At 42.7% G+C, this 26469-nt stretch overlaps 1 protein-coding gene across 8 annotated transcripts in view; it reads left to right on the top strand.

The window, feature by feature from the left end:
* slc7a2 (solute carrier family 7 member 2) overlaps window positions 1-26469 on the top strand; it is a 268766-nt gene that overhangs the window by 63445 nt on the left and 178852 nt on the right. For 2 of the 8 annotated variants that reach the window (XM_068034645.1, XM_068034655.1), the window contains exon 2: window positions 334-442. The exons of 5 other annotated variants lie outside the window; for them this stretch is intronic. In XM_068034645.1, coding sequence (XP_067890746.1) covers window positions 344-442 — 99 coding nt within the window. In that variant the 5' untranslated portion in view covers window positions 334-343. Of the gene's footprint in view, window positions 1-333; window positions 443-519; window positions 619-26469 lie in introns of those variants that run through there. One more of the 8 variants, XM_068034662.1, reaches the window with a different exon arrangement.

The raw sequence follows: 26469 nt of genomic DNA, 5'->3' as shown, positions 1-26469 counted from the left end.
AGCAAAATTGTAAACTTCTTTTCGAATGATTTTACTCAGAATCATGATCAGAAGCAATCTTGTTGCTGAATTTACAATGGGGTTCACATATCCTTTCTAAAGATGACATTTTCATACAAATCCCTTCCTGAATCTTAAGTAAAAATATAATATTTAATATCACCAGTAATTTCTTTGCTGCTGCTCCTGTTCAGTTGCTGGAACTTTTCCTGACCTATGTCTCTCTATTAAGAGGCTCCAAGAGATTGTGTTATTTGATGCAAAATTGAGCAAAAATGAACTTTTAAATACACTGCCTGTTAACAAAATGTCTGTTATGACTTCATTTTGTAGATCAATATTAATGAAAATGGTGACTGCTTTGCAGCATATCAAGAGGAACGAGGAACAGGGAGCTGAAATTCTGCATGGGTTGCAACAGTATTCTGCTACGATTGCAATTGTAATTGGTTTTAAATCTTAAAATTCCATGTGAGATTGTATCATTGTCTATACTAATGAGTTCCTACACTCGTATAAACTACAGCATTTTTAGAAACAGTCAAATGTATCAAGATGCATGTGACTAAACAAATGTGCAATGCGGGAGATATTGCTGCAGAACTGGTTATTTTTCAGGTAAAATTATTTTCATGCTTTTCACTCGATGATCTGACCTACAAAAATATTTGTATAATACCATTAATAATGTGGGCCTCTATACATTGCATAGGAGTAGGGAGTATAAAACAAAATACATTTATGAATATTCAGAATTCTTGTTCTGACAAATCTATAATTGTTAATGCTACAGTAAATTTTATTTCAGGATTTGAAAAGAACATGTGTTGAGCTCACCAAAAAAAAGCACAAAATGGCTAGTTGGCTTACTTTAGTTTTAATTAGTGGTTTCAGTAATGTATTAATTATTGTGCACCAGTCCATTATGACTGCATTTAATTCAATGTGGAGAATGCAAACTTGCAACAATTGTAACAAAAGTGCCAGAGTGACACTAATGCTATAAGCAGTAAACGGTTGTAATATGACTGTCGATCAATGATATCCGGACCATGTTTTCATTATACAGTGACAGATGGCAGACACTTTGTTCACTGAACTGTAGTTAAGAGGACCAAGGCTTCAGCATGTTCTTGCTGACTGTACTGTTTCATGACATCTGATAATATTTATATGGCAATCTGCACACTTGGTAACACACATCACCTTCGATTGAAATGCACTTTGTATTCAGCTATACACTACTGCCTTTCGGTGCTGCTGTAAAATACTTGAATAATTTAGATAATTCAGAAACAGATGAAAGTGTAAGTTACATTTCTGTTCCTCCCAGATTTGGAGGAAGAAAATCAGGTCTTGAGGCAACAAGAAAGGCAGATGCAGTTATTCCATAGGAATTATGTGTGGACCTGTCCTATGCACTCTTGTAGACTGAGGCAGTTCTACCTGGGCATGTCAAAGGACAACTGTCTTTGCTGTCTCTGCTGTCATAGAACTATGCCCTATCTTGAAGACCAACGCAGAGGCAACTGATACAATAGGGATGGCTAATCCTGTGTGTATGAAGGTTCCTACTGCAGTGAACCTGTTGGCCTTGGGTGTGTCCGCCATATTGGTAAAGGCTCCTGCATAGTTGTTCATTGTCCGTATCTGAAACTTCAACCAGCATTTAGTAGGAACTGGCTCGTCCGTTTCCTACTCCTCACATTCCTTTTGCAGTTCCACTTCCTTTACTTTTTTTTTGAAGCCCTGCCTCTTGTGCTGTTTTTGAAACCCCACTGCTTGGCTGATTGAGAGTTCTTTTTTAACTCTCTGAACTTTACTGTGCTTTCAAAAGGCTTTTGATAAAATACCACATATTAAGATTGTTTGCAAAATTGAAGCCCATGGGATAAAAGAGGGAGTAGCAACATGCAAACAAAATAGGCTAAGGGATAGAAAATAGTTGTGGTGAATGACTGCTGTTTGGATTGGAGGTAGGTATACAGTGGAGTTTCCCAAGCTGTAGTCCCCTAGGACCACTGTTCTTTTTGATCTAGATTAATGACTTGGATGGAGGAGTACAGGGCATAATTTTGAAATTTGCAGATGACATGAAACTTCTAAGTGTAGTGAACACTGAGGAAGATATTAATAGATTTCAAGAGGACATGGACAGGTTGGTGGAATGGACGGACACAAGGCAAATGAAATTCAATGCAAAAAAGTGTGAGGCGATACATTTTGGTAGGAAGAATAAGGAGAGACAGTACATGCTAAATGGTATAATTTTAAAGGAGACACAGAAAGAGAAAAACGTGGGGGTAGTTGGGTATAAATCTTTAAAGGTGGTAGAACAGATTAATAATGCATGTGGGGTACTGGGCTTTTATAAATAGAGGAATAGAATACAAAAGACAGGAAGTTATGCTTAACCTATATAAAACACTAGTTTAGCCCCAACTGGAATATTGTCCAGCTCTGGGCACCACAATTTAGAAAGGATGTGTGGAGGCTTTGGAGAGGGTACAGAAGAGATTTACTAGAATAGTTCCAGCGATGAGGTATTACAGTTACGTGGATAGACTGGAGAAGCTTGGGCGTTTACTTTAGAGCAGAGAAGGCTAAGAGGAGATTTGATAAAAGTATATAAAATCTTGACGCATTTAGGTAGGGTAAATAAATAGAAACTGCTTTCAGTGGTTGAAGCGTTGATAACCAGAGGGCCAAATTAAGGTGATTGGCAAAAGAACAGAGACAACATGAAGAAAAACTTTTTGTGCAACGTGTGGAAGGCACTGCCTGATACAGTTTCAGTAGTAGCATTCAAAAGGGAATTAGATAAAGACTGAAGGAGAAGGAATTGTAGAGATTTGGGGAAGGACCAGAGAAGTAGGAGTAACTGAATTGCTCTTCGAAAGAGCCAGTGCAGACCTGATGGGCCAAATGGCCTCCCTGCGTTGTACTGTTCTGTTTTGCCATCAGATTGCTACTCATCCAATGTCACTAAAGTTTGCTGCTCCTCACCTCTGCACTCAACTTCAACCAGCACTATGTCTTCATTTTGTCTAGGATGTGTGTAGCTGTGTTAGTGATTGCAGACTTTGGTGAGATGGGTGCAGGATGCAATATGGTCCTTCCTTAGGAACGTAGGAATTGCTAGATGCAAAAAAAAAAGACCAAGATCCATCCAGTTCACCTTCTGTTTTCCTGGTCGTCACATGATATAACCGTAATGGAGTTGTTGACTAGTCAAACCACAACAACAACAACTTGCATTTATACAGCACTTTCGATGTAGTTAAACATCCCAAGGTGCTTCACCAAAGCATTATTAAACAAAATTTGACACTGATCTCATAAGGCAATATTAGGTAAGATGACCAAAAGCTTTGTCAGAGAAGTAATTTTTAAGGAGCATCTTAAAGGAAGAGAGAGAGGTAAAGAAATGAAGAAATGTAAGGAGTGAATTCCAGAGCTTAGGGCCTAAGCGGCTGAAGGCATAGCCACCAATAGTGGAGTGATTAAAATTGGGGATGCAGTAGAGGCCAGAATTGGAGGAACACGGATATCGGGACAGTAGTAAGGCTGGAAGGGGTTACAGAGATAGGGAGGAGCAAGGCCAAGGAAGCATTTGAAAATGAGGATGAAGATTTTAAAATTGAGGTATTGCTTAGCCTGGAGCCACTGTAGGTCAGTGAGTACGGGGTGATGGGTGAACTGGACTTGGTATGAGTTAGGACACAGGCTGCAGAGTTTTGGGTGACCTTACCTTTCTGCAGGTTTATTGATTCAAAGTCATTTGTTCCTCCCAAACATTCATATGTACCATATGTTACAGCTCAAATTACTCATCCACTGTATCCTAAAATATTTTCTGAAAGAAATCTGATCTAATTTACATCTGAATGAATCAATCTATCTGCTTTCCACAGATACTTACAATTAAAACAGTACAGGGCCTGACTACGCAGTGTAAGATACCACACTAACTATACACCTAAGCCATTGATCCAAATTACAAATGAGTTTACATTTCCTGTCGTTGCAAAAAAAGAAAATGTCATTAGGGGGTGGCATGGCAAATGCTCAAGTACTATTTGCTGAGTTCAAGGCTTCTACACAAACCAGTTGCTCCCAGCCATGGACGCACTAGTAGACTTTCATCTTGGAATCGAACATAACTAGCAGAATAAGCAGAACAGGGAAAGCTGTTGGAAGAGGGAGAAGGAGGGGAAGGGCTGTCAGCAAGAGGCTATATTCGCCAAAGTTGTTCAAGGAGCAACCCTCCTACCTGAACTTCAGTAACAATCAACTTTTGAGACGTCTGCGTTTCACTAAGGAGGTTGTCACTGAAATCTGCCACCTGCTGCAGCCATGACTCCAACTTACGAGTAGGGCAAGGACCACATCACAAGCAGCTGTGAAGGTGACCATGGCTATGCACTTTATGGGTCTAGAAGGCCCAACACCGGATTGCACCATCTCAGCGTGGGTGGCAGCAGTCTGAGCTATCTGGCTGATGTGCTAGGGCACTGGTGGGGTGGCAGTGTGTGGAGTATGATCACTGTCCTCCTGAGAGAGGACAGTAAGTTTGTTCTCCAGGGAGTCACTGCTACTCCCCCAAGGTGGTGTCTCAGCAATCCTAGTAATCTGCTGGAGGACAGATTGCTGGACTGTTGGGTGACTCTGCAAGCACCTTAGAACACTGGTATCTGGAGCCATGATGGCAACAGTCTGAGCTTCCACTGTAACACTCAGATGTTTGGTGGCTGCTGCTTGTGCTGCAGTGGAAGCTGAGACATTGGCTATCAGGCACTGCATAATGATTGGTTCCACAATTGTGTTGATGGAGTTGGCAACCAGTTCCATGCTGAAATAGATGGACTCCAAGCTTTGTGCAAAGCCCTGTGCCAATTTGGTGTTGGACTATTCCATGCTCCTTGGCATTAAAGATAGGCTTTCTGCAGGTTTCTCAACCATTTGAGTGTATACACCCATCAGCCTTTTTCTATAGCCTGGCCCATCAATGTACTCACCTGAGTTCTCTACAGCAGAATTGGTGTGCGACCGCGCCCCCCCATTGTGATGATTCCTGCACTGTTCTTGCCTCTTTCCCTGGCTGTAGCACACTTACTCCCAGTGTCTCAGATCTCACCTCTATGCTGTTCTCTAAGATATGCGCTATGTCAGTGCCTGAGCTGGTGCCTGCATGTGTGAAATTGAGTGATGGTGTGTTTCATCATGAGTGTCTTTCTGTTCTTCCACCACTGCTTGGGCAGGTTGCAGTTCTTGAGTATCTGAAATGTAAAAGGAACAAGGGTTAAATTGTATGTGTGTGAAGAGGAGCAAATAAGAACGTGCTTACATCATATGCAACTTGTAAATGAGAAGAGATTAGGGATGATGGAGGAAGTGGGATGTGAGAAGGAGGATTAGATATGAGGATACTTCAATGGATTCAGCCCACCAGGGGCCACAGTTGAAGATGACATTTGAAGATGCATTCACTAACCTTGACCACGCATGTGAGGTCACTAACCTTTTTGCAGCACTACATCTGGGTCCTTGGGGATGAACACCCAGCATTGACCGTGCCAGATATCTGTTCCCACTGCCTTTTCATCCTGTGTCTGGAAAATCTCCTATCACGCTGAGGGAGGACATCTCCCTTCCATCTCCTGCACCAAGATCTCCAGTGCAGCATCGGAAAATCTGTGTGTCTGCACTCTCCCATAGTCACCCATTCTTCACTCCTTCCCAGGTCATATTTAATTGCAGAATGACTCCCAGCATCTGCTCCAGCCACAATGCACCACCCTTTTAATAGGTGCAGGCTAGCTTTAGCCATTAACAATGTTGAGCCACTTACTGCTGCATACAGCCAAAAGAAAATCATGGTTAGCACTGGTAACATGCAGAAATCATTATAATAATGGAGGCAGCATGAAGTTGGCTGCTGCCTGCATTATGTTGAATGGGTTAATCACGCATTGTGAACCTCGCCCCTGTTTTTGATTGCTATCCAATGTAATCCTGCAGATCGCTTTCATTTTCTACGCATATTATTTTCTTCCCATTTAAGTAATAGTACCTACCTGGAGATTTGTCCATATGTGAAGCACTTTGCATTACTCAACATTGAACTTTGTTTCCCACCTATCTGTCCAATTTGCCAAGTATATTCAACTACAATGACAACTTGTATTTAAATAGTGCCCTTAACATAGTAAAATGTCTCATGGTGCTTCACAAGAGCGTTAACCAACAAAATTTGACACTGAGCACGAGAGGATTAGGATGACCAAAAGCTTGGTCAACGATGTAGGTTTTATGGAGCATCTTAAAGGAGGAGAGCGGTAGAGAGGCATAGAGATTTAGGCATGGAATTCGAGTTTAGGGCCCAGGCAATTGAAAGCATGGCCACTATTGGTGGAGCGATTAAAATAGGGGATGCGCAAGAGCACAGAGATGTGGGAGGGTTGTAAGACTGGAGGAGATTAGAGAAAGGACGGGGTGAGGCCATGGAGGGATTTGAAAAGGATAAGAATTTTAAAATTGAGGCGCTGCCAGATGGGGAGCCAATGCAGGTCCGCAAGCACAGGGGTGATGGATGAATGGGACTTGGCGCAAGTTAGGATACGGGCAACAGAGTTTAGGACGCGATCAAGTTTATCGAGGGTGGAAGATGGGAGGCTGACCAGGAGTGCATTGAATAGTCACGTCTAGAGGTAACAAAGGAATGGATGAGATTTTCGGCAGCAGATGAGCTGAGGTGGAGCAGAGTTGGGTGATGTTACCAAGTTGGAAGCAGGCCGCCTTTGTGATCGCGTGGATATTTGATCAGAATCTCATCCTGAGGTCAAGTATGACATGAAGGTGGCGAATGGTTGAGTCAACCTCAGACAGTTGCCTGGGAGAGGGATGAAATTCATGGCTAGGGAATGGAATTTGTGGCGGGGCCAAAGACTATGGCTTTGGTCTCCACAATATAGAGTTGGAAGAAATGTTCAAATTCTCCTGTTGCTTATTCCATTTACTTTTGGAGTTTACACCTTTGTATCATCGCATATTTAGTCATTGTGTTTTTTGATTCTCAGCTCCTGATAAGAGTTCGAGATCACTTTTGAAGATATTAAAAGAAAGAGGTCCCGAAACAGACTCTTGTTTTTTGAAACAAAGGGTAGTGGAAATCTGGAATTCTCTGCCTCAAACTACTGTTGATGCTGGGTCAATTGAAGTATTCGAGATTGAGATTGATTGACGCCCTTAGCATAGATAAATCTAAGAGTTTGGAGCAATGGAGGGTAAATTTGCATTGAGATAAAGAACAGCCATGGTTTAAACCTGTGGTGGAATAGGCTCGAGAAAGTGAACTGCCTCACCCTTTTCCTGTGATAAAGGAAACCAGCGTTGGGGAACATCTGAAACAAAATTGTTACTAAATCAGTCAAAAATTGCACGGGGTTAATACAGTTGCTTCTAGGTTAAAAAAAATTCTTTGAATAGGTTCATTGCAATACTCACCTCGCTTGCTTATTCTTATTAATCCACTTAAACATAAAGGTTAGAAAATGTTACAAAGCTGAAGCTATGGTAAAAAATTGGATGGACATATTAGAATCACTGCTAGCATCAGCACATTTCTAAATGATAGCTCAGTGATTTTTCTGCCTAATTTACTTAAGCCCATAAAAAGAGCAAGTTGGAAGCTTGTTTTCTGAGTGTATGTGTGCACACAAAAAGCATCTCTTCAGCTTGATTAATGCTTGAGTACCCATTATATTTGTTTACATTTGAAACATTTTGGCAAATTATTGTGGGAAAATGCACAAGAGTCCAGACGGCGTGGGACCTGTTTGAACAGTGTGTCTTTGTGAATGATTTTTTAGGGACTAAGTGAACATTGACCACGACATGAAGAGTTTCTACTGTGTCAGGAAATCTTAAAAATAGAAAATTGACTTGATTTAAAAAAAATTTTTTGGGAGATTTCAGCAAAATCACCATGTAATGTCAGCACCACCTGTCTCTTCTGTATCTGTCACCAGTTACAGTGCATATCATTAGATTCTGTCCACATAATTTGTCAGATTTTGTATGATATTTTGAGATTTTTTATTTTTCAAATCCGTGTATGTTAATCTTGTACCTGTTTATGTGGACAATGTTGCTTCAAGGTGGAGAATATCTGTGCTGGGGAAGTGCTCTACCTTTGACATAAGACAGTCAGCAAATTGTACATAGCACATCATATATTGCTTTGTAGGCATTACAGAAACATTTTTAAAAAGGGAAGTTAACAGATTGGTGTTGGAATCAACATTGTTAATTTAGTTTTGTTGACCTATACAATGACAATAATGGAGATAAGAAAGTTTTACAGCTAGTAGTGTTTCTCAATCATCCCTCATTGTTATCTATTGTCATTGAAGACTGCTGGAAAGCTGCGGTCTAGAAACAAGCATTTCATATGGATCTCCAGATTTGACATCAATTCACCACTTGAAGTCACTGTCACTGGCATGGAATTTTATGATGTCACATTGTATAGGGCTTTGGTGAGACTGCACCTGGAATAGTTTGTGTAGTTTTGGTCTCCATATCTAAGGAAGGATATACTTGCCTTGGAGGTAGTACAGTGAAGATTCACTAGATTGGTTCCTGGGATGAGGGGGTTATCCTATGATGAGAGGCTGTATAAATTGGGCCTGTATTCTCTGGAGTTCAGAAGAATGAGAAGTAATCTCATTGAAACATACAAAATTCTGAAGGAGCTGGATAGGGTAGACATTGAGAGGTTGTTTTCCTTGGCTGGGGAATCTGCAACACGGAAACAGTCTCAGGAGAAGGGGTCAATCAATTAGGACTGAGATGAAGAAAAGTTACTTCACTGAGAGGGTTGTGAATCTTTGGAATTCTCTGCCCCAGAGGGTTGTGGATGCTCCATTGTTGAATATATTCAGGGCTAAGATAGTCAGAATTTTGATCTCTCAGGAAATCGAGGAATATGAGTAGCAGGGAGGAGAGTGGAGTTGAGGTAGAAGACCAGTCATGATCGTATTGAATAGCTGAGCAGGATCGAGGGACTGAAATGGTCTACTGCTCCCATTTATTATATCCATATGGATGGTAACTATCAATAAAATACAGTTCACAAAATAATTTTCTCACCTCTAATTACAAGAACGTACAGGCCTAGCAATTGATTTGCATCTGAATCGAGGTGCGTTTCCAAGATAGCACATGTTCCATGTGGCTTATAAGATCAGTGACAGAAAAGTGGAATATTGGTCCACTGACCTCATTTGTTTATTTAGTGGTGAGCAGTAGGCCAGTTATAGCCCCAGAGGCAGATCGCTGATACCAAGAAACATGAAGGTCGGCCAGCGTGCAGCTGGTAAGGAGAATCTAGCAGGTGGGGATGTGTCATCAAGTGTGAGGTGAGCAGTGGCTGGAAGCAGTCGCAAATTTAATGTGGAGCCACTTGGACCATCGTGCTTCACCTGGATCCACAATAAAATTAGTTTTTAAAAAAAAGTTACAACTTAACCTTTTTAGCAAATGCTGGTTTGGCTGTCAAGCATTTGAAGATATTGACCGTAGCATGTACCAGAGCAAATTTTGAAAAGGGGGCCTGAAACATGCCTTAGATCCTCTATTTGCATAGAAAAACGGCCTGCTGGGCCTTTGAGGTGCGGATCCTGGACAACTACGCAGGAGCCTTTACCAATACAGCGGATGATACATCTCTGTATCAGAGAGTCAACCACATTGCTGTGGGTCTGGAGTTACATGTAGGCCAGACTGGGTGTAACATTTGGAATTCTCCAGTCCTCTGGCACCACACTTGAGTCTAAGGAAGACTGGAAAATTATGGCCAGTGCCTCCACAATTGAGTGAAGAAATTCCTCCTTATCTCAGTCCTTATTCTGAGACTATGTCCCCTGGTTCTAAATTTATGCTGCACTCCCTCCAATATCAATATATCCTTCCTCAGGTGGTGTGCCTGGAACTGCTCACAGTACTCCAAGTGTAGTCTAACCAGGGCTTTGTATAGCTGAAGCATGTCTTCTACCCCCTTTGTATTCTGGTGCTGTCGATATAAAGGCCAGCATTCCATTTGCCTTTTGATTTATTTTCTGTACTTGTTCCTGGCATTTTGATTGTCTATGTACCTGGACCCCCAAGTCACTTTGGATCTCCATGTTTCTAGCTTTTCACCATTTTGAAAGTACCCTGTACTATCCTTTTTAGGTCCAAAGTGGATGGCCTCATATTTGCCTACATTGAAATCCATTTGCCACAGTTTTTCCCCTTCACTTAATCTATCAATATTGCTTTGAAGTGTTAGGCTTCCATGGCAGCCTATTTTTGTGTCATCAGAAAATTTGGATATATGGCTTTCTATCCCATCATCTCAGCCGTTAATAAATACGGAGAGTAATTGAGGCCCCAACACAAATCTTTGAGGGACACTGCTAGTCACTTTCTGCCAATTAGAACCTGCCTATAATCCCTGTCTTCTGTTCTCTGTCTTCTGTCGCTCAGCCAATTTCCTAAACCGGTCAATAATTTGCCTTCAATTCGATGAGCTTCAACTTTAGCTAACAGTCCCTTATAAGGGACTTTATCAAATGCCCTCTGGAAGTCCATATAAATAACATTCATAGGCATTCCCCTGCTCGCTACTTTAGTCACCTCTGTAAAAACTTCAACCAGATTCACCAGGCATGACCTACCCTTTACAAACCAACACTGGCTTGCTCAGATCAGCTGAAATTTTTATGGTTTTCTGTCACACTATTCTTAATTATAGACTTAATACAAGCATTATAATTAAGGTAATTTCTTGAAAGTTATTTGGAAATGATGCCATATGTTTAGTCCAAAAGTATATTTGTATCTATTTACCTAATGAATGCATTCACTATACAAAATCTTGTAAAGAAAAAAATTGAAGCAAAAGCTTTGTGCATTACTTTTAACGTAGAGCTACTGATTCAAACTGAGTTCTGTAATTAAACTGTAGAGATGACTCTTTCTTCGATTATTTCTAGTGGCGCAAATCATTAGTTATAAAATTTGGGAATAGTGTTAACGTATTTGTGTGAATGATTTCAGAATTCAAAATACTTTGGATCAGTGTGTAGATTAAGTCAACATCTGTTTTCTTTACGCATCATCAGTTCTCTTCCCTCTGATCTCCCTTCTGGCGTGAAGCTCCATAGGCAGTAGCTCCACTTTGCCAAATGGCCATATTCATGTATGGACCGTGACAGTACTATCCGGCTGTGGGGGCAACATCGCCAAGCCTTTTTTCCTGTTCTCATTTGATGTCTACACACACCCATTTACAGCAAGGATTGTTAGATAGTGACCAGGACAGTTGGCTATGATTTTCGTCATCCCAGACCAAGGCACAGAATCTATTTATAACATACTGTTATTTACCTAAAATCCAGTATATACACCCAATCTTTATGCAGATTATTTTACACCCTGCAAGGTGAAGTCTTTGATTTGCACACTAAGGCAATCTTGTTTGATTCTACTATAGCCCTCTATAAACAAGAGATATGACCTGCACACTGGGTTTTACAGTACATGCAAATACAGGCTGATTTCAAAATACAGCTTAGAATAGTTATTAATATAGATATTTTAATATTGAAGCAACTGGCAATATTTAGATAACTACAAACATAGAAGGTGAAAGTAATATTGAATTAATATGCCTGTGTAGTGGTCGTTGGCTCACAATTACTTTGACTACTTTTTATAGTCTGAAAAATACATAATTTTTTTGTTAAAAAGTTTTCCAGTTAATTTGTAGTTTTTTTCAATTTAGAAATTGGGAAGCCAGGGATTGGCACACTACGATTCTCATCTTAGAAATGTTTGCATCTTTCACAAAATTTAACAAACTTGCTTACATTGGTTAGTAAGTATCTGCTCTGCCTAGGGGGTAAGAGTTATTGATGTCTTACAGAACAATGGTTTTGCATAGTGGATACATGATATCGTAATATTTGTCTTTCCTTTGATCCTCTCCCTTTTTTTGTTTAAATTAAATGAATTTAAAGGAGAGTAATGTACATTTTAGGGTCACTGCTCAAATTGCTTCAATTAGCTATATTTTCCCTGTCCGCACAAATAGAGGGCGATGTCATGGTGATTATTCAACGTTCAGGCTTTTTTTTATTTTAAAGCATAGTTCTCATAACTCTGCAGTTGTACTTCACTAGGTACTATTAAAAAAGGAGCAAATTTGGTAAGTTTTTTGGTGCATTAGTTTTGATTCATAGACAAAGGTGTTTTAATTTGTTGCATTGGTTAATAAATTACTATGAATGCATTGCCAGTCAAGTACCTTGGAATAGCATGAAAAATTTTGATATTTTTTACTTTGTATAATTTTCTGTGCTGTAACTAGAAGATCTGCATCTTTTTCACATTATGTATTGCGTGGGAGTCTATCATGAAATCTTTAAACCAAAAGCTAATTTGTTGTGTTTGCATTGCACTGATCGTTGGTTTGACATAAGCCTGTGGAAATAATTTGCCAAGCTGTCAGATTTCTCTTACAATTTATAACGTGATCACATCAGTCTAGACATTTTAGCCATGCTGGGGAAATGCTGTGCATTAGCCTAGTGAACATTTAAAAAGACTAAAGAAGGATGTCAGAAGCACTTCATGCTCTTCATTGATAAAGCACGACGATGATAGCATCAATATTAACTCTGTTTGCTTTGAGAGAAGGTTGTCTCAAAGTAGACAATAGATCAAAGGTTTCAAGATTGCTTTTCGAAGCTGAGGTGGCCTCTGTTCAGTAGCCATGAACTGAACAAACTTGACAATGTCGGTAGACATTGAATTCTCTGGAGACAATCCATATAAGCTGCAAAATAATCTGTCAATTCAAAATCCTTTTATCTGATAGATATCAAGTAATTTTAAATATTTGTGCACAATTAAGAACTAAAATATTGTTTTATTGCATTACCTTGTGAAATACTGTGAAGCAGGTAGATTAAACCTTTTTTCTTTAATCAATCAAATCATATTTTTACTTTTAAAGATCATTTCTAAGGGAAATCATTTGATTGAACAATGGCTATATTTTCCCTGAAGCCACTGATATTTACAAGTGGCCAAAGCACTGAACAAAAGTTCAAATTGTAAGAATCAAATGGATAAAGGACACAGTCATAGTATAGCATTGTGCAATTACAATAGCCTCTAATGCTGCATGACAGGATCTTGAAGCAGGCATAACTTAGAATGGATGTTTTTGCTTTGCTTGCTTTGTCTGATAACAAGGAGTAGTGTTTCTATTAGTATAACACATCATTTATTTGTTGTACACAAACTATGATCACATGTTGAGTGTTAATTCTCTGCATTTCAAATCATGGTCTGAGTTTTAATGAAGTATATTGTAGGCTTTTAACCTTCAGGACATGGCTCTGAATTCATTCAACCCAGACAAATGGGATGAACTATCCTCAATGACTATTAGTATTCTAAGTGAAATCAGTGCAGGCTGTTCTAGTGGGGGCTGTCCTCATCAAAAATTGGCACGCTGCACTGCTTATTGCCATTCAACAGTCCTACGTAGTGTCTTAATAAGGCATGCCTTGATGTTCTGTACTGAAGAAGGGAACCAACGAAAGTTATGGAGGTAAGTGCTTTTAACCATCATTATAAATAAAGTTACATTTAAATTGTTTCGCATTTTGTCTACTCTCTATTTGAATGTTTACCATGGATTGACCACCCTGATGTTTGCTAATTAGAATCATAGCTCCAAACTTTCATTGATGATCCTTGGCAGTTGTGCTTTATACCTCTTGTATTTCTGTGCTATGTATTAATATTTCAGGCCATTGATGCCTAATAAGTTTCTGAAATACAAAATTCACTACAAATTTGAGGTAATCTTGTCCATCTTGCAACTGAATTGTTTCTAACATCATTGGCAAGTATAAAGAGCAGCTCTGTAATTACCTGGATCTTTAGATGCATTCATTTAAAGGTACAGTGCTCTAATCAATCAGCATCAGTATTAATGTGCAATATTAATCGATAGAGATTACATATTTAATAACAACATCTGCCACAGACCCATGCAAAATAAAGCTTACTTTGTTTCAATGAGATTTGCAAGATTTGAGCTGTCAGGTGCAAGGATATTGTTTTTTCTTCAAGCTCAGCTACTTCACCACCTAAAACTAAAATGTCACTCTTCTTTATGATTTTGTAGTTTTATTTCTTTCTTTGAGACAGACAAACAAATAATGAGTACCGCACATTGGTTTGATTTGATTAATGTCGTCTTAGCATTTGTGATCAGTACTTTCCCATTCATCCGAATATCATCGGAATAGTCAAATATCAACCAAAAGTGAAGAAGCCTAAAATGTGTAATCAGAAAAATGCATTCTTGATTAGATTAGATTAGATATACAGCACTGAAACAGAACCCTTCGGCCCACCGAGTCTGTGCCGAACATCAACCACCCATTTTCTTCTAATCCTACACTAATCCCATATTCCCAACAAACATCCCCACCTATCCCTATATTTCCCTACCACCTACCTATACTAGTGACAATTTATAATGGCCAATTTACCTATCAACCTGCAAGTCTTTTGGCTTGTGGGAGGAAACCGGAGCACCCGGAGAAAACCCACGCAGACACAGGGAGAACTTGCAAACTCCACACAGGCAGTACCTGGAATCGAACCCGGGTCCCTGGAGCTGTGAGGCTGCGGTGCTAACCACTGCGCCACTGTGCCGCCCATGTTGCAGAACTGTGCCTGCCTACCTCCTGACTGTCTGCTCTTGCTCTCGGTCTCGCTCTCGGTCTCGCTCTCTGTCCATCCCCTGGCTCTTACCAGGTCCCGAGGAATTTCTACTCCCTTGCATGAAATTCTTGCAGAATCACAGTTTCTTTTCATAACTCATTAGTGAATAATGAAAAACTATCCTACTCGGTAGAACACAGTTGAAGCCAGTAATATGAAACCAATTTATTTTTGGTTTGAGGATTTGCTTTCTGAAATTGATAAATCAGTTTTAATTCAAAAGAACAACTCAACAAGAGTATATTAATTCTGTATCATAATACGTGAAACATGCTTCCATCTGCTCCATAAAGCCAGAAGAAAAAAACAAAAATATTAAGTGTCTCTATGTGAATGTGTTTAATATATACATACAAATTAATATTTTAGATATGCCTGAGAGCTGTTGCCTGCCTACCTCCTGACTGTCTGCTCTTGCTCTCGGTCTCGCTCTCGGTCTCGCTCTCTGTCCATCCCCTGGCTCTTACCAGGTCCCGAGGAATTTCTACTCCCTTGCATGAAATGTCATGGGTGATCGAGTAATTGTATAGTAACATGGTGCTACTCCATGGTGGTGAGGGGATTGATAGTTTTATCAACAATGGAAAAGCATTACAGGAAGTAAGTATGACTCTTGTGGACTATGAACAAATCTTAATATATTACAGATACCACTAGATTTCTTGTTACCTGCTGACTGGAGGTTGGAGGAAAAAGATAGAGCAAAGAAATTAATTGAACTTGAAATATTTAATGAACTAATAGGAATAGAGTATTAAATGTTGGTTGGTAGGTGTGAAGTTTAATTTAAAAAAATTATACCTATAGTATGCTTGTATTAGCTGAAGAATGAGAATGAAAGTAGGTCTAATTTTTGAACAGTAAAAGAAAATAAACCCTATAAAATAAGTTCGTGTATTTAAAACATTAAAATTGGAATTACAATTTTTTTAAGGAATAATAGAAAAAATAGATATTTGTATTTAAAGCAATTAAAGAACACTAAAGAGGGTAACTAAATATCATAAAATGTAAATTCTTGGATGTAGAATAGACTAAAACATCAGCCATTGAGTTTTTTTACAAGGAGCATGAAAGGAAAGAAAACAATGTTCAAGTATAATGTACTTTATTTTAAGCAAGTTAGATACTGTGGGCTGGATTTTATTCTGGCGATAGCAGGCCGGAAGAGAGTGTATGATGCATGTCAGGTGAATTCTTCAAGTGAGAACCAGGCCATATACAAAAAGTTGGGAAAGGAGGTGAAGAGAAAAAGAAGACTGGCAAAGAGAGAACATGAGAATAGAATGGCAGTCAACATAAAAGGCAACCCAGAGATCTTCTACCGGCATGTAAATAGTAAGCAGGTAGTAAAAGGAGGAGAGGAACCTGTAACAGACATTGAGGATAATATGTGCTTAGAGGCAAGGCTAATATACTTAGTGAACACTAATACAAAGTACTCCTTCAGGAATTGGAATCTGACACAATATTGGTAGAAGCAGAGAGATTAGATGCAATGTATAGTAAAGGCCTGCTCAGGACAGGAAAAAGAACCCGACCCGAACCCAACCGATACACAGTGGACCCAACACGAGACCCTCCAGTTTCGCCCCAAGCCCAAGCCCGACCCCACTCTACCCTGACCCGACATCCGTTTACTTACCTTCCGACAGGGAAGCTGCACGAAACTGCAGCGCATGCGTGATGACGTCATAGTGACGCCACTCGCTCACTGCGCAGACTTCGTTTCGTCCTGGACTCCCAGCTCAGCTAAGTTTTTTATTTTTAATACTTACCAGCAGAACACCTACCGTGTGTGTCTGGCCCGACCTGACCCAAGCCCGAAAGCCGGACCCGGAAGATGGGCCCGACCCGAACCCGACACATGTCGTAGGGTCCCTTTGGGTTTGGGTCAGGTAGCAGGGCTTTAATGTATAGGGTAAAATTTTAGAGGGGATGGTACTAAAAAGGCTGGCTATGCTTAGGGTAGATATGTCATCTGGTCCAGATGGCTTACATCCCTGGTTGCTAAAGGAAGTGAGGGTGGAGAGAGCAGAAGGGTTTGCCATAATCTTCCAGTCTTCCCTGGATACGGGAGAGATGCCAGAGGATTGGAGAGTGACAAATGTGACATCCTTAATCAAGAAAGGGTGTAAGGACAGTCCTAGCAACTATAGACCAGTTAGTTAACATCAGTGGTGGGTAAGGTTTTAGAAACAATCAGGGAAAATATCAACACACACTTGGAGAGATTTGGATTAATTAAGGAGAGCCAGCATGGATTTGTAAAAGGGAGATCATGCTTGACTAATCAAATTGAATTTCTTTGATGAAGTAATAGAGAAGGTTGATGAAGGGAATGTGATGTATATATGGATTTTAAGAATGTGTTTGATAAGATACCACATAAAACGCTGGTTAAGGAAACTTGAGGCTCCTGGATTAGGAGGATCAGTGTCCAATTGGATTTTAAAAAATCAGCTTAAGGACAGAAAACAGCAAGCTGTCGTAAATGGTTGCTTTTCAGACTAGAGGATGGTAAACAGTGGTGTTCCCCAACGGTCATTGCTTTTTTTGCTATATATAAATGACTTGGATTTTGGATTACAGAGTAGAATCTCAGAATTGGCTGATGACACCAAATTTGGAGGTGTGGCAAATTGTGAGGATGATATGAATCGCCTGCAACAGGACATGGATAGCCTGGCAGAATGGGCAGACACGTAGCGGATTGCACTTAATACTGATAAGTGTGAGATGATGCATTAATATTTTAGATATGCCTGAGAGCTGTTGGTAATATATACTTAATGGCACAGTTCTAAAGAGTATGCAGGAACAGAGGGACCTGGGGGTGTATGTGCATGCATCTTTGAAGATGGCAGGGCATATTGAGAGAGTAGTTAGTAAAGCATCTGGGATCTTGGGCTTCATAAATAGAGGCCTTGAGTACAACAACAGGGAAGTTATGCTGAACCTTTATAAAGCTCTGGTTTGGCCCCAACTGGAGTATTGCATCCAGTTCTGGTCACCACGCTTCAGGAAAGATGAGTCCTTGAGAAGGTGTAGAGGAGATTTACCAGAATGGTTCCAGGGATGGAGGATTCTAGTTACAAGGTTAGGTTGGAAAAGCTGGGTTTGTTCTCCTTAGAACAAAGGAGATTGGGGGGAGATTTAACAGAGGTGGACAAGATTATGACATGCTCAGGTACAATGGTACAAGGACTAGTGGATACAGATGTAAGTTTCGGGCAAGAAGTGCAGGGGAAATGTGAGGAAGAATTTTTTTTTACATGGTGGGTGATAGTGACCTGGAACTCGCTGACCACAAGGGTGGTGGAAGCGGAGGCAATCAGTGACTCAAAAGGAAATTGGATGACCACCTGAAGAAAATAAACTTTCACCGCTAGGGGGATCGAGCTGGGGAGTGGGACTGACTGGATAGCTCTTAAGAGCCGGCTTGAACTCGATGGGCTGAATGGCCTTCTGTGCCGAAAATGACTCGCTTCCTCTAAGGTGTCGGGGACCCTGCCTTGGCCCTCGGTCGGACCCCTGGTCCTATTTAATGGCGGGCAGTCAATTAACAGCCCACCGTCCGGGCTGCCATTCCTTTAAGGGATGAGCTCCTGCCTCCAGAGCTGCTGGCCAGTCAGAAGGCCGGCAGCTCTGCTGTATTAGCAGTGCCACCAGGAGGGGACAGGTAAGTGGGGTGGGGGTTGCCAGGACCATTCAGGCAGGCCCGGTGACACAGTGGGGGAAGGTGTCAGTGAGGTTCAGGGTGTGTTCCTGGGTTGGGGCAGCCATCGACACCGGGCAGGCCCCCACTGGGGGCCCTGGATTGCCACCAAAGGAGGCACCCCCCACCCCTCCCTGACCTCGCTAGGAGGCTGCTAAGTTTTACCAGGCGGCATCTCCCCACCACGGTGGGCACCTCTGTCTTCCATTAAATTGAGGTGGTGGCAGGAAGAGGCCCTTAAGTGGTCATTAATTGGCCACTTAAGGACCTCAATTGGCTTGAAGCAGGAAGGCCGTAGTCGGGCTAGATTGGAAGGTGACGGGCACTCCACCCCCTTGCCTTCCCACACAATTTTATGGGTTCCCCTGCCTCTATTCCTGTCCTTAGGAGTCCATAAAATTCAGCCCTGTGATTCAGCATTTCCAGAGATGGGCTGCAGCTCTAGATTTCCCTAGTTTTACTGTATTTTTATGTCGAAGAGGCTATCTGTGTTGAGCTAGGCACTTCTGGATCCCAAATATATTTCTTCTTGGGAGTTGGGGGTGAGAGGAGAGGATGTTGGTTGGAGGAGGAAGCAGTATGTTGCAGTGTGTGGCTATGATATGAGGAAGTAGGCAGGCAAACTGTTGGCATCAGGCTTGGAAGTTCTAGCTGTAGTGCAGACAGAGAGGTGAAGGAACGGGACCACATGTGATATGCCTGATTTTCCGCTTGATCATTTAAGACAACAAATATATGTTTGTGGAATGCTCCACCTCATTTACATATAAAACATGTATGAAAAGGGTTCCAAGCAAACTGTGGAAAAGATTCTGCATATCACTAATACTGTCCATTAAATCTGGGCTTGGGGGAATATTAGGACCAGTTCTGATCAGCTCAAGGTGATCGATCCTAAGATAATAAAAACAGAAAGTGCTGGAAATACTCAGCAGGTCTGGCAGCATCTGTGGAGAGAGAAGCAGAGTTAACGTTTCAGGTCTGTGACCTTTTGTCAGAATTGGCAAAGGTTAGAAAAGAATTCGATTTTAAGCAAGTGAAGGTGGGGGGGGCGGAGTTGGTGGTGTTTGGTGGGGAAGAGAATAAAAGGGAAGGTGTGTGATAGGGCAGAGGGCAGGAGAGATTAAATAACAAAGCTGTAATGGGATGAAGAGTGTGTTGATGCTTGCGGTGAAAGACAAAGCATTAGTCCAGATAGAGTGTTAATGGCAGAGTAATGAGCATCGCTGACCACATGAAAAAATAGGCAAATGTTTAAAAAATAAAATAATAAAAATATAAAAACAGGCCAGTCATGCTCTGAAATTGTTGAACTCAGCATTGAGTCTGCGAGGCTGTAGAAAGATCAGGTGCTGCTCCTTGAGCTTGCATTGATGTTCACTGGAACACTGCAGCAGGCCAAGGACAGAAATGTGGGCATGAAAGCAAGGAAGTGGGGGGTGGGGGTTGTTGAAATGGCAAGCATTGGGAAGCTGGGGTCATGCTTTAGGACCTGAAACGTTAACTCTGCTTCTCTCTCCACAATGCTGCCTGACCTGCTGAGCATTTCTAGCACTTTCTGTTTTTATTTCACATTTCCAGCATCTGTCATATTTTGCTTTTATTTTAGTGATCCCCAAGATGGTTGTTACTGAAAGCAGTTTTTATTTTAGATTCTTTTGTACTTCTATTTATTTGCAATTTGATCTACATATTAGTTGGCTTTGCTGGGTAGCCCTCTATTTTTGCATTCCTGTGTTTCTTTTCCTTTCTGATACTTAACTTCAGTTTCCTTACATACTTAGTATCCGATGCTGAAGCTTGTAATATAATCAGCACCCAATGCATGAAAATGCATGCTGCATATGCTCTAAATGGATGGCTCATTAAGGCCTCAGATTTTATTAAAATTAGGAGAGCTTCCCATTAATGTGAATTGAGCCACATTTGATTGGATGTTTAATTATGCATGCATTCTAGCTCCTTCAATATTGCAGGAACCTAAGGCCACAAAGTTTGGCACCAAAGTGCCTGTATCTTTGACACTACAGGTGTAGTTTCAGGTCCAAAATGGTCTCCATGTCACAGTTCTGATGCGGGTTGCACTGTATACCAATTTGGGTAGGTTGAAAGGGCAGTCGTTAGGAAATATGCAGAATAGGCAGATCGCGACGCCATTCAGCACATAACACTGATTTGCCTCTGGCTGTGCCATTTTGACCTCAGTGCTCCAGCCATTGCCCTCTCTTAACCTTACCCAGTTGAATGTGTGTTCAGCAGCAGGAAGGACCATGCCAGCCCCACCGCCCGCCACCAGCACTATTTAAAGAGATCATCAACCTATCTGAGGTTAGTTGCTGATCTGATATTCACTGCCTGCTGCTGAGTTTGTAGATATGTTTGGTGGTTTGTACTATGAGTTAAATTTGCTGAACTCAACAGGGAGTGGTCTGGTAAGTGGTGAAAGCTTGAGTTCTGACTGCAAGGTTTGTGCTCAGACCATGTGAAGAGTGCAGGAGGGCATGCCAGGACCAGCACCAGGCATACCTCAAAATGAGGTGTCAATCTGGTGAGGCGACAACACAGGACTACTTGCATGCCAAACAATGTAAGCAGCATGCAATAGACAGATAAGCAATCCCACAACCAACGACTCAGACCTAAGCTCTGCAGTCCTGCCACATCCAGTCTTGAATGGTGGTGGACAATTAAACAACTTACTGGAGGAGCTCGCTCCACAAATATCCCCATCCTTAATGATGCAGGAACCCAGCACATCAGTGCAAAAGATAAGGCTGAAGCAATTGCAACAATCTTCAGCCAGACGTGTCAAGTGGATGATCCATCTCAGCCTCCTCCTGAAGTCCCCAGCATCACAGATGCAAGTCTTCAGCCAATTTGATTCACTCCGCGTGATATCAAGAAACAACTGAAGGCACTGGATACTGCAAAGGCTATGGGTCCTGACAACATTCCGGCAATAGTACTGAAGACCTGTGCTCCAGAACTTGCCACGCCCATAGCCAGGCTGTTTCAGTACAGCGTCAACACTGGCATCTACCCTGCAGTGTGGAAGATTGCCCAGATATATCCTAAACAGAAAAAGCGGGACAAATCCAACCAGACCAATTACCGCCCCATCAGTCTACTCTCGATCATCAGTAAAGTGATGGAAGGTGTCGTAGACAGTGCTATCAAGTGGGACTTGCTTAGCAATAACGTGCTCAGTGACGCTCAGCTAGGGTTCCGCCAGGGCCACTCAGCTCCTGACCTCATTACAGCCTTGGTTCAAACATGGACAAAAGAGCTGAACTCAAGCGGTGAGGTGAGAGTGACTGCCCTTGACATCAAGGCAGCATTTGACTGAGTATGGCATCAAGGAGCCCGAGCAAAACTGAGGTCAGTGGGAATCGGGGGGAAACCCTCCGCTGGTTGGAGTCATACCTAGCGCGAAGGAAGATGGTTGTGGTTGTTGGAGGTCAATCATCTGAGCTCCAGGACATCACTGCAGGAGTTCCTCAGGGTAGTGTCCTGGACCCAACCATTTTCAGCTGCTTCATCAATGACGTTCCATCAATCATAAGGTCAGAAGTGGGAATGTTCGCTGATGATTGCACAATGTTCAGCACCATTTGTGACTCCTCAGACACTGGAGCAGTCTGTGTAGAAATGCAGCAAGACTTGGACAATATCCAGGCTTGGGCTGATAAGTGGCAAGTAACATTCGTGCCACACAAGTGCCAGGCAATGACCATCTCCACCAAGAGAGGATCTAACCATCTTCCCTTGACATTCAATGGCATTACCATCGCTAAATCCCCCACTATCAACATCCTAAGGGCTACCATCGACCAGAAACTTAACTGGAGTAGCCATATAAATACCGTGGCTACGAGCAGGTCCGAGGCTAGGAATCCTGCGGCGAGTAACTCACCTTCTGACTCCCCAAAGCCTGTCCACCATCTTCAAGGCACAAGTCAGGAGTGTGATGGAATACACTCCACTTGCCTGGATGGGTGCAGCTCCAACAACACTCAAGAAGCTCGACACCATCCAGGACAAAGCAGCCCGCTTGATTGGCACCCCATCTACAAATATTCACTTCCTCCACCACTGACGCACAGTGGCAACAGTGTGTACCATCTACAAGATGCACTGCAGCAACGCACCAAGGCTCCTTAGACAGCACCTTCCAAACCCGCGCCCTCTACCAACTAGAAGGACAAGGGCAGCAAATGCATGGGAACACCACCACCTGCAAGTTCCCCACCAAGTCACACACCATCCTGACTTAGCAATAAACGTGCTCAGTGACGCTCAGTTTGGGTTCTGCCAGGGCCACTCAGCTCCTGACCTCATTACAGCCTTGGTTCAAACATGGACAAAAGAGCTGAACTCAAGAGGTGTGAGAGTGACTGCCTTTGACATCAAGGCAGCATTTGACCGAGTGTGGAATCAAGGAGTCCCAGCAAAACTGGATTCAATGGGAATTGGGGAAAACTCTCCGCTGGTTGAAGTCATACCTAGCACAAAGAAAGATGGTTGTGGTTGTTGGAGGTCAATCATCTCAGCTCCAGGGGATCATTCAGGCATTCCTCAGGGTAGTGTCCTAGGCCCAACTATCTTCAGCTGCTTCATTAATGACCTTCATGACGTCTGAGTGGGGATGTTCGCTGATGATTGCACAATGTCCAGTACCATCCGCGACTCCTCAGATACTGAAGCAGTCTGTGTAGAAATGCATCAAGAGCTGGACAGTATCCAGGCTTGGACTGATAAGTGGCAAGTAACATTCATGCCACACAAGTGCCAGGCAATGACCATCTCCAACAAGAGAGAATCTGGCCATCTCCCCCTGATATTCAACAGCATTATGATTGCTGAATCTCCCACTGTCCACATCCTGGGGGGTTACCATTGATAAGAATCTTAACTAGAGAAGGCATTTAAATACTGTGGCTGCAAGAGCAATTCAGAGGCTAGGAATCCTGCGGCGAGTTACTCACCTCCTGACTTCCCAAATCCCGTCCACCATCTACAAGGCACAGGTCAGGAGTGTGATGGAATACTCTCCACTTGCCTGGATTAGTGCAGCTCCAACAACACTCAGGAAGCTTGACACCATCCAAGACAAAGCAGCCCGCTTGATTGGCATCCATCCACCACCTTCAACGTTCACACTTGTACAATATGCAATGCAGCAACTCAGCAAGGCTGCTTAGACAGCACCTTCCAAACCCGTGACCTTTACCGCATAGAAGGACAAGGGCAGCAGCTGCATGTAACACCACTACCTGCAAGTTCCCCTTCAAGCCACACACCATCCTGACTTGGAACGATATCGCCGTTCCTTCACTGTCGCTGGGTCAAAATCCTGGAATTCCCTTCCTAACAGCACTATGGGTATACCTACACCACATGGACTGCAGCGGTTCAAGAAGGAGGCTCACCATCACCTTCTCAAGGGTAATTAGGGATGGGCAATAAATGCTGGCCTAGCCAGTAATGCCCTCACCCTGTGAAAGAATAAAAAAAACATGCTTAGCACATTGTGCAGGTCAATCCCCGGTATCCAGGCAGCAGTCATGATGCCTTTATTCTGTGCCACTCTGCTGTACCATCAGCACTTGAGCCACCACAAAAGACCAGAGTGTGGCTAAAAGGGCTGATCGCTGACTACCTGGATCATGATTTTGGTGTGCAACTCACACACATACATGGGCAGTAAGCATATAATGAGAGCCATGCTGCCACACTGGATGTCATCATTCAGACCATTGAGGTGCTTAACCAACGCTTCCGTTGCCTGGACCACTCTGCAGGAGCCCTCCAGAGCACATGTCATGATTTGTCATGGTCAGCTGCATGTTGCACAACTTTGCCATTGTGAGGCACAACCCTTGCCATCAGGTAGCTGAGGGGTGGAAGCAGCTAACACATTCCCTTTGTAGCCAACTGTCCGTGATAGGCTCATCTGACTGTGGTACCATTGAGTAAAACCCCAATTCCCCAAGCAATAACATTTGCACAATTTACCATCTCTGTTACAACCATCACAGCTTCTTCTTGGCCACATTGCTGAAATAAAAGGCACCACAAATAAGGTTCCAAACAACTCTTTCGCGGTCAATTTCAGAGTAAGTTACAAGTTAATCCCCTTTTGTTTCGGAGGACCAGGGGACTGCTGGGTAAGGGAAAACTATTTATTTGGGCAGTGGCAGTACCCGAGACACTACACGTGTAGTGTCTCCCACCCACCCTCCTCCTCTAACCAAAAAAAAAGGACTCTGGTGTGTTGATAAGGTAAGCTTTTTATTTAAAAAGTTCAGTCCGTCGGATTGCTAAGCGAACAAGTTTTGACTTTTTTTTTTTTCGTTTGGTTTTTCAGTAGATTTGTTGGGAATCTAGAATAGTGGGAATGGAGGTAAAGGCAGTTGTATGTTCCTCCTGCAGAATGTGGGAGGTAGGGGTCGCCAAGAGTGTCCCTGCTGACTGCATCTGCGGGAAGCGCACCCAACTCCAGCTCCTCGCAGACCGCGTTAAGGAACTGGAGCTGGAGCTGGATGAACTTCGGATCATTCGGGAGGCGTAGGGGATTATTGACAGGAGTTATAGGGAGGCAGTCACACCTCAGGTAAAAGAAGTAGGTAGATGGGTTACCGTCAGGGGAAGGAAAGGGAACCAGCAGGCAGTACAGGGATCCCCTGTGGCCGTTTCCCTCAACAACAAGTATACCGTTTTTGGATACTGTTGAGGGGGACGACTTACCAGGGGTAAGCAATGGGGTACAGGTCTCTGGCACAGAGTCAGTCCCTGTTGCTCAGAAGGGAAAGGGGAAGAGGAGCAGAGCATTAGTCATTGGGGACTCCATAGTTAGGGGAACAGATAGGAGGTTCTGTGGGAACGAGAGAGACTCACGGTTGGTGTGTTGCCTCCCAGGTGCCAGGGTTCGTGATGTCTCTGATCGTGTTTTTGGGATCCTTAAGGGGGAGGGGGAGCACCCCCAAGTCGTGGTCCACATAGGCACCAACGACATAGGTAGGAAGAGAGATGGGGATTTAAGGCAGAAATTCAGGGAGCTAGGGTGGAAGCTTAGAGCGAGAACAACCAGAGTTGTTATCTCTGGGTTGTTGCCCGTGCCACGTGCTAGCGAAGAGAGGAATAGGGAGAGAGAGGAGTTGAACACGTGGCTGCAGGGATGGTGCAGGAGGGAGGGTTTTGGTTTCCTGGATAATTGGGGCTCTTTCTGGGGTAGGTGGGACCTCGACAAACAGGATGGTCTTCACCTGAACCAGAGGGGTACCAATATCCTGGGGGGGAGATTTGTTAGTGCTCTTCGGGGGGGTTTAAACTAAATCAGTAGGGGAATGGGAACCTAAATTGTAGTTCCAGTGTACAGGCTGTTGAGAGTAGTGAGGTAGGGGATAAGGTTACAGGGACGCAAGAGGGCACTGGCAAGCAAGAACTTGGTTTAAAGTGTGTCTACTTCAACGCCAGGAGCATCCGGAATAAGGTGGGTGAGCTTGCAGCATGGGTTGGTACCTGGGATCCTGATGTTGTGGCCATTTCAGAGACATGGGTAGAGCAGGGGCAGGAATGGATGTTGCAGGTTCCGGGATTTAGATGTTTCAGTAAGAACAGAGAAGAGGGTAAAAGAGGGGGGGGTGTGGCATTGTTAATCAAGGAAAGTATTACAGCGGCAGAAAGGACGTTTGAGGACTCGTCTACTGAGGTAGTATGGGCTGAGGTTAGAAACAGGAGAGGAGAGGTCACCCTGTTGGGAGTTTTCTATAGACCTCTGAATAGTTCCAGAGATGTAGAGGAAAGGATAGCGAAGATGATTCTCGACAGGAGCGAGAGTAACAGGGTAGTGGTTATGGGGGACTTTAACTTTCCAAATATTGACTGGAAATACCATA

Source organism: Heterodontus francisci, chromosome 1 (assembly GCF_036365525.1).
Source record: "Heterodontus francisci isolate sHetFra1 chromosome 1, sHetFra1.hap1, whole genome shotgun sequence".
Lineage (NCBI taxonomy): Eukaryota > Metazoa > Chordata > Chondrichthyes > Heterodontiformes > Heterodontidae > Heterodontus > Heterodontus francisci.
Note: the sequence above shows the minus strand (reverse complement) of the source record. Positions and strands in the feature narration are given on the sequence as shown.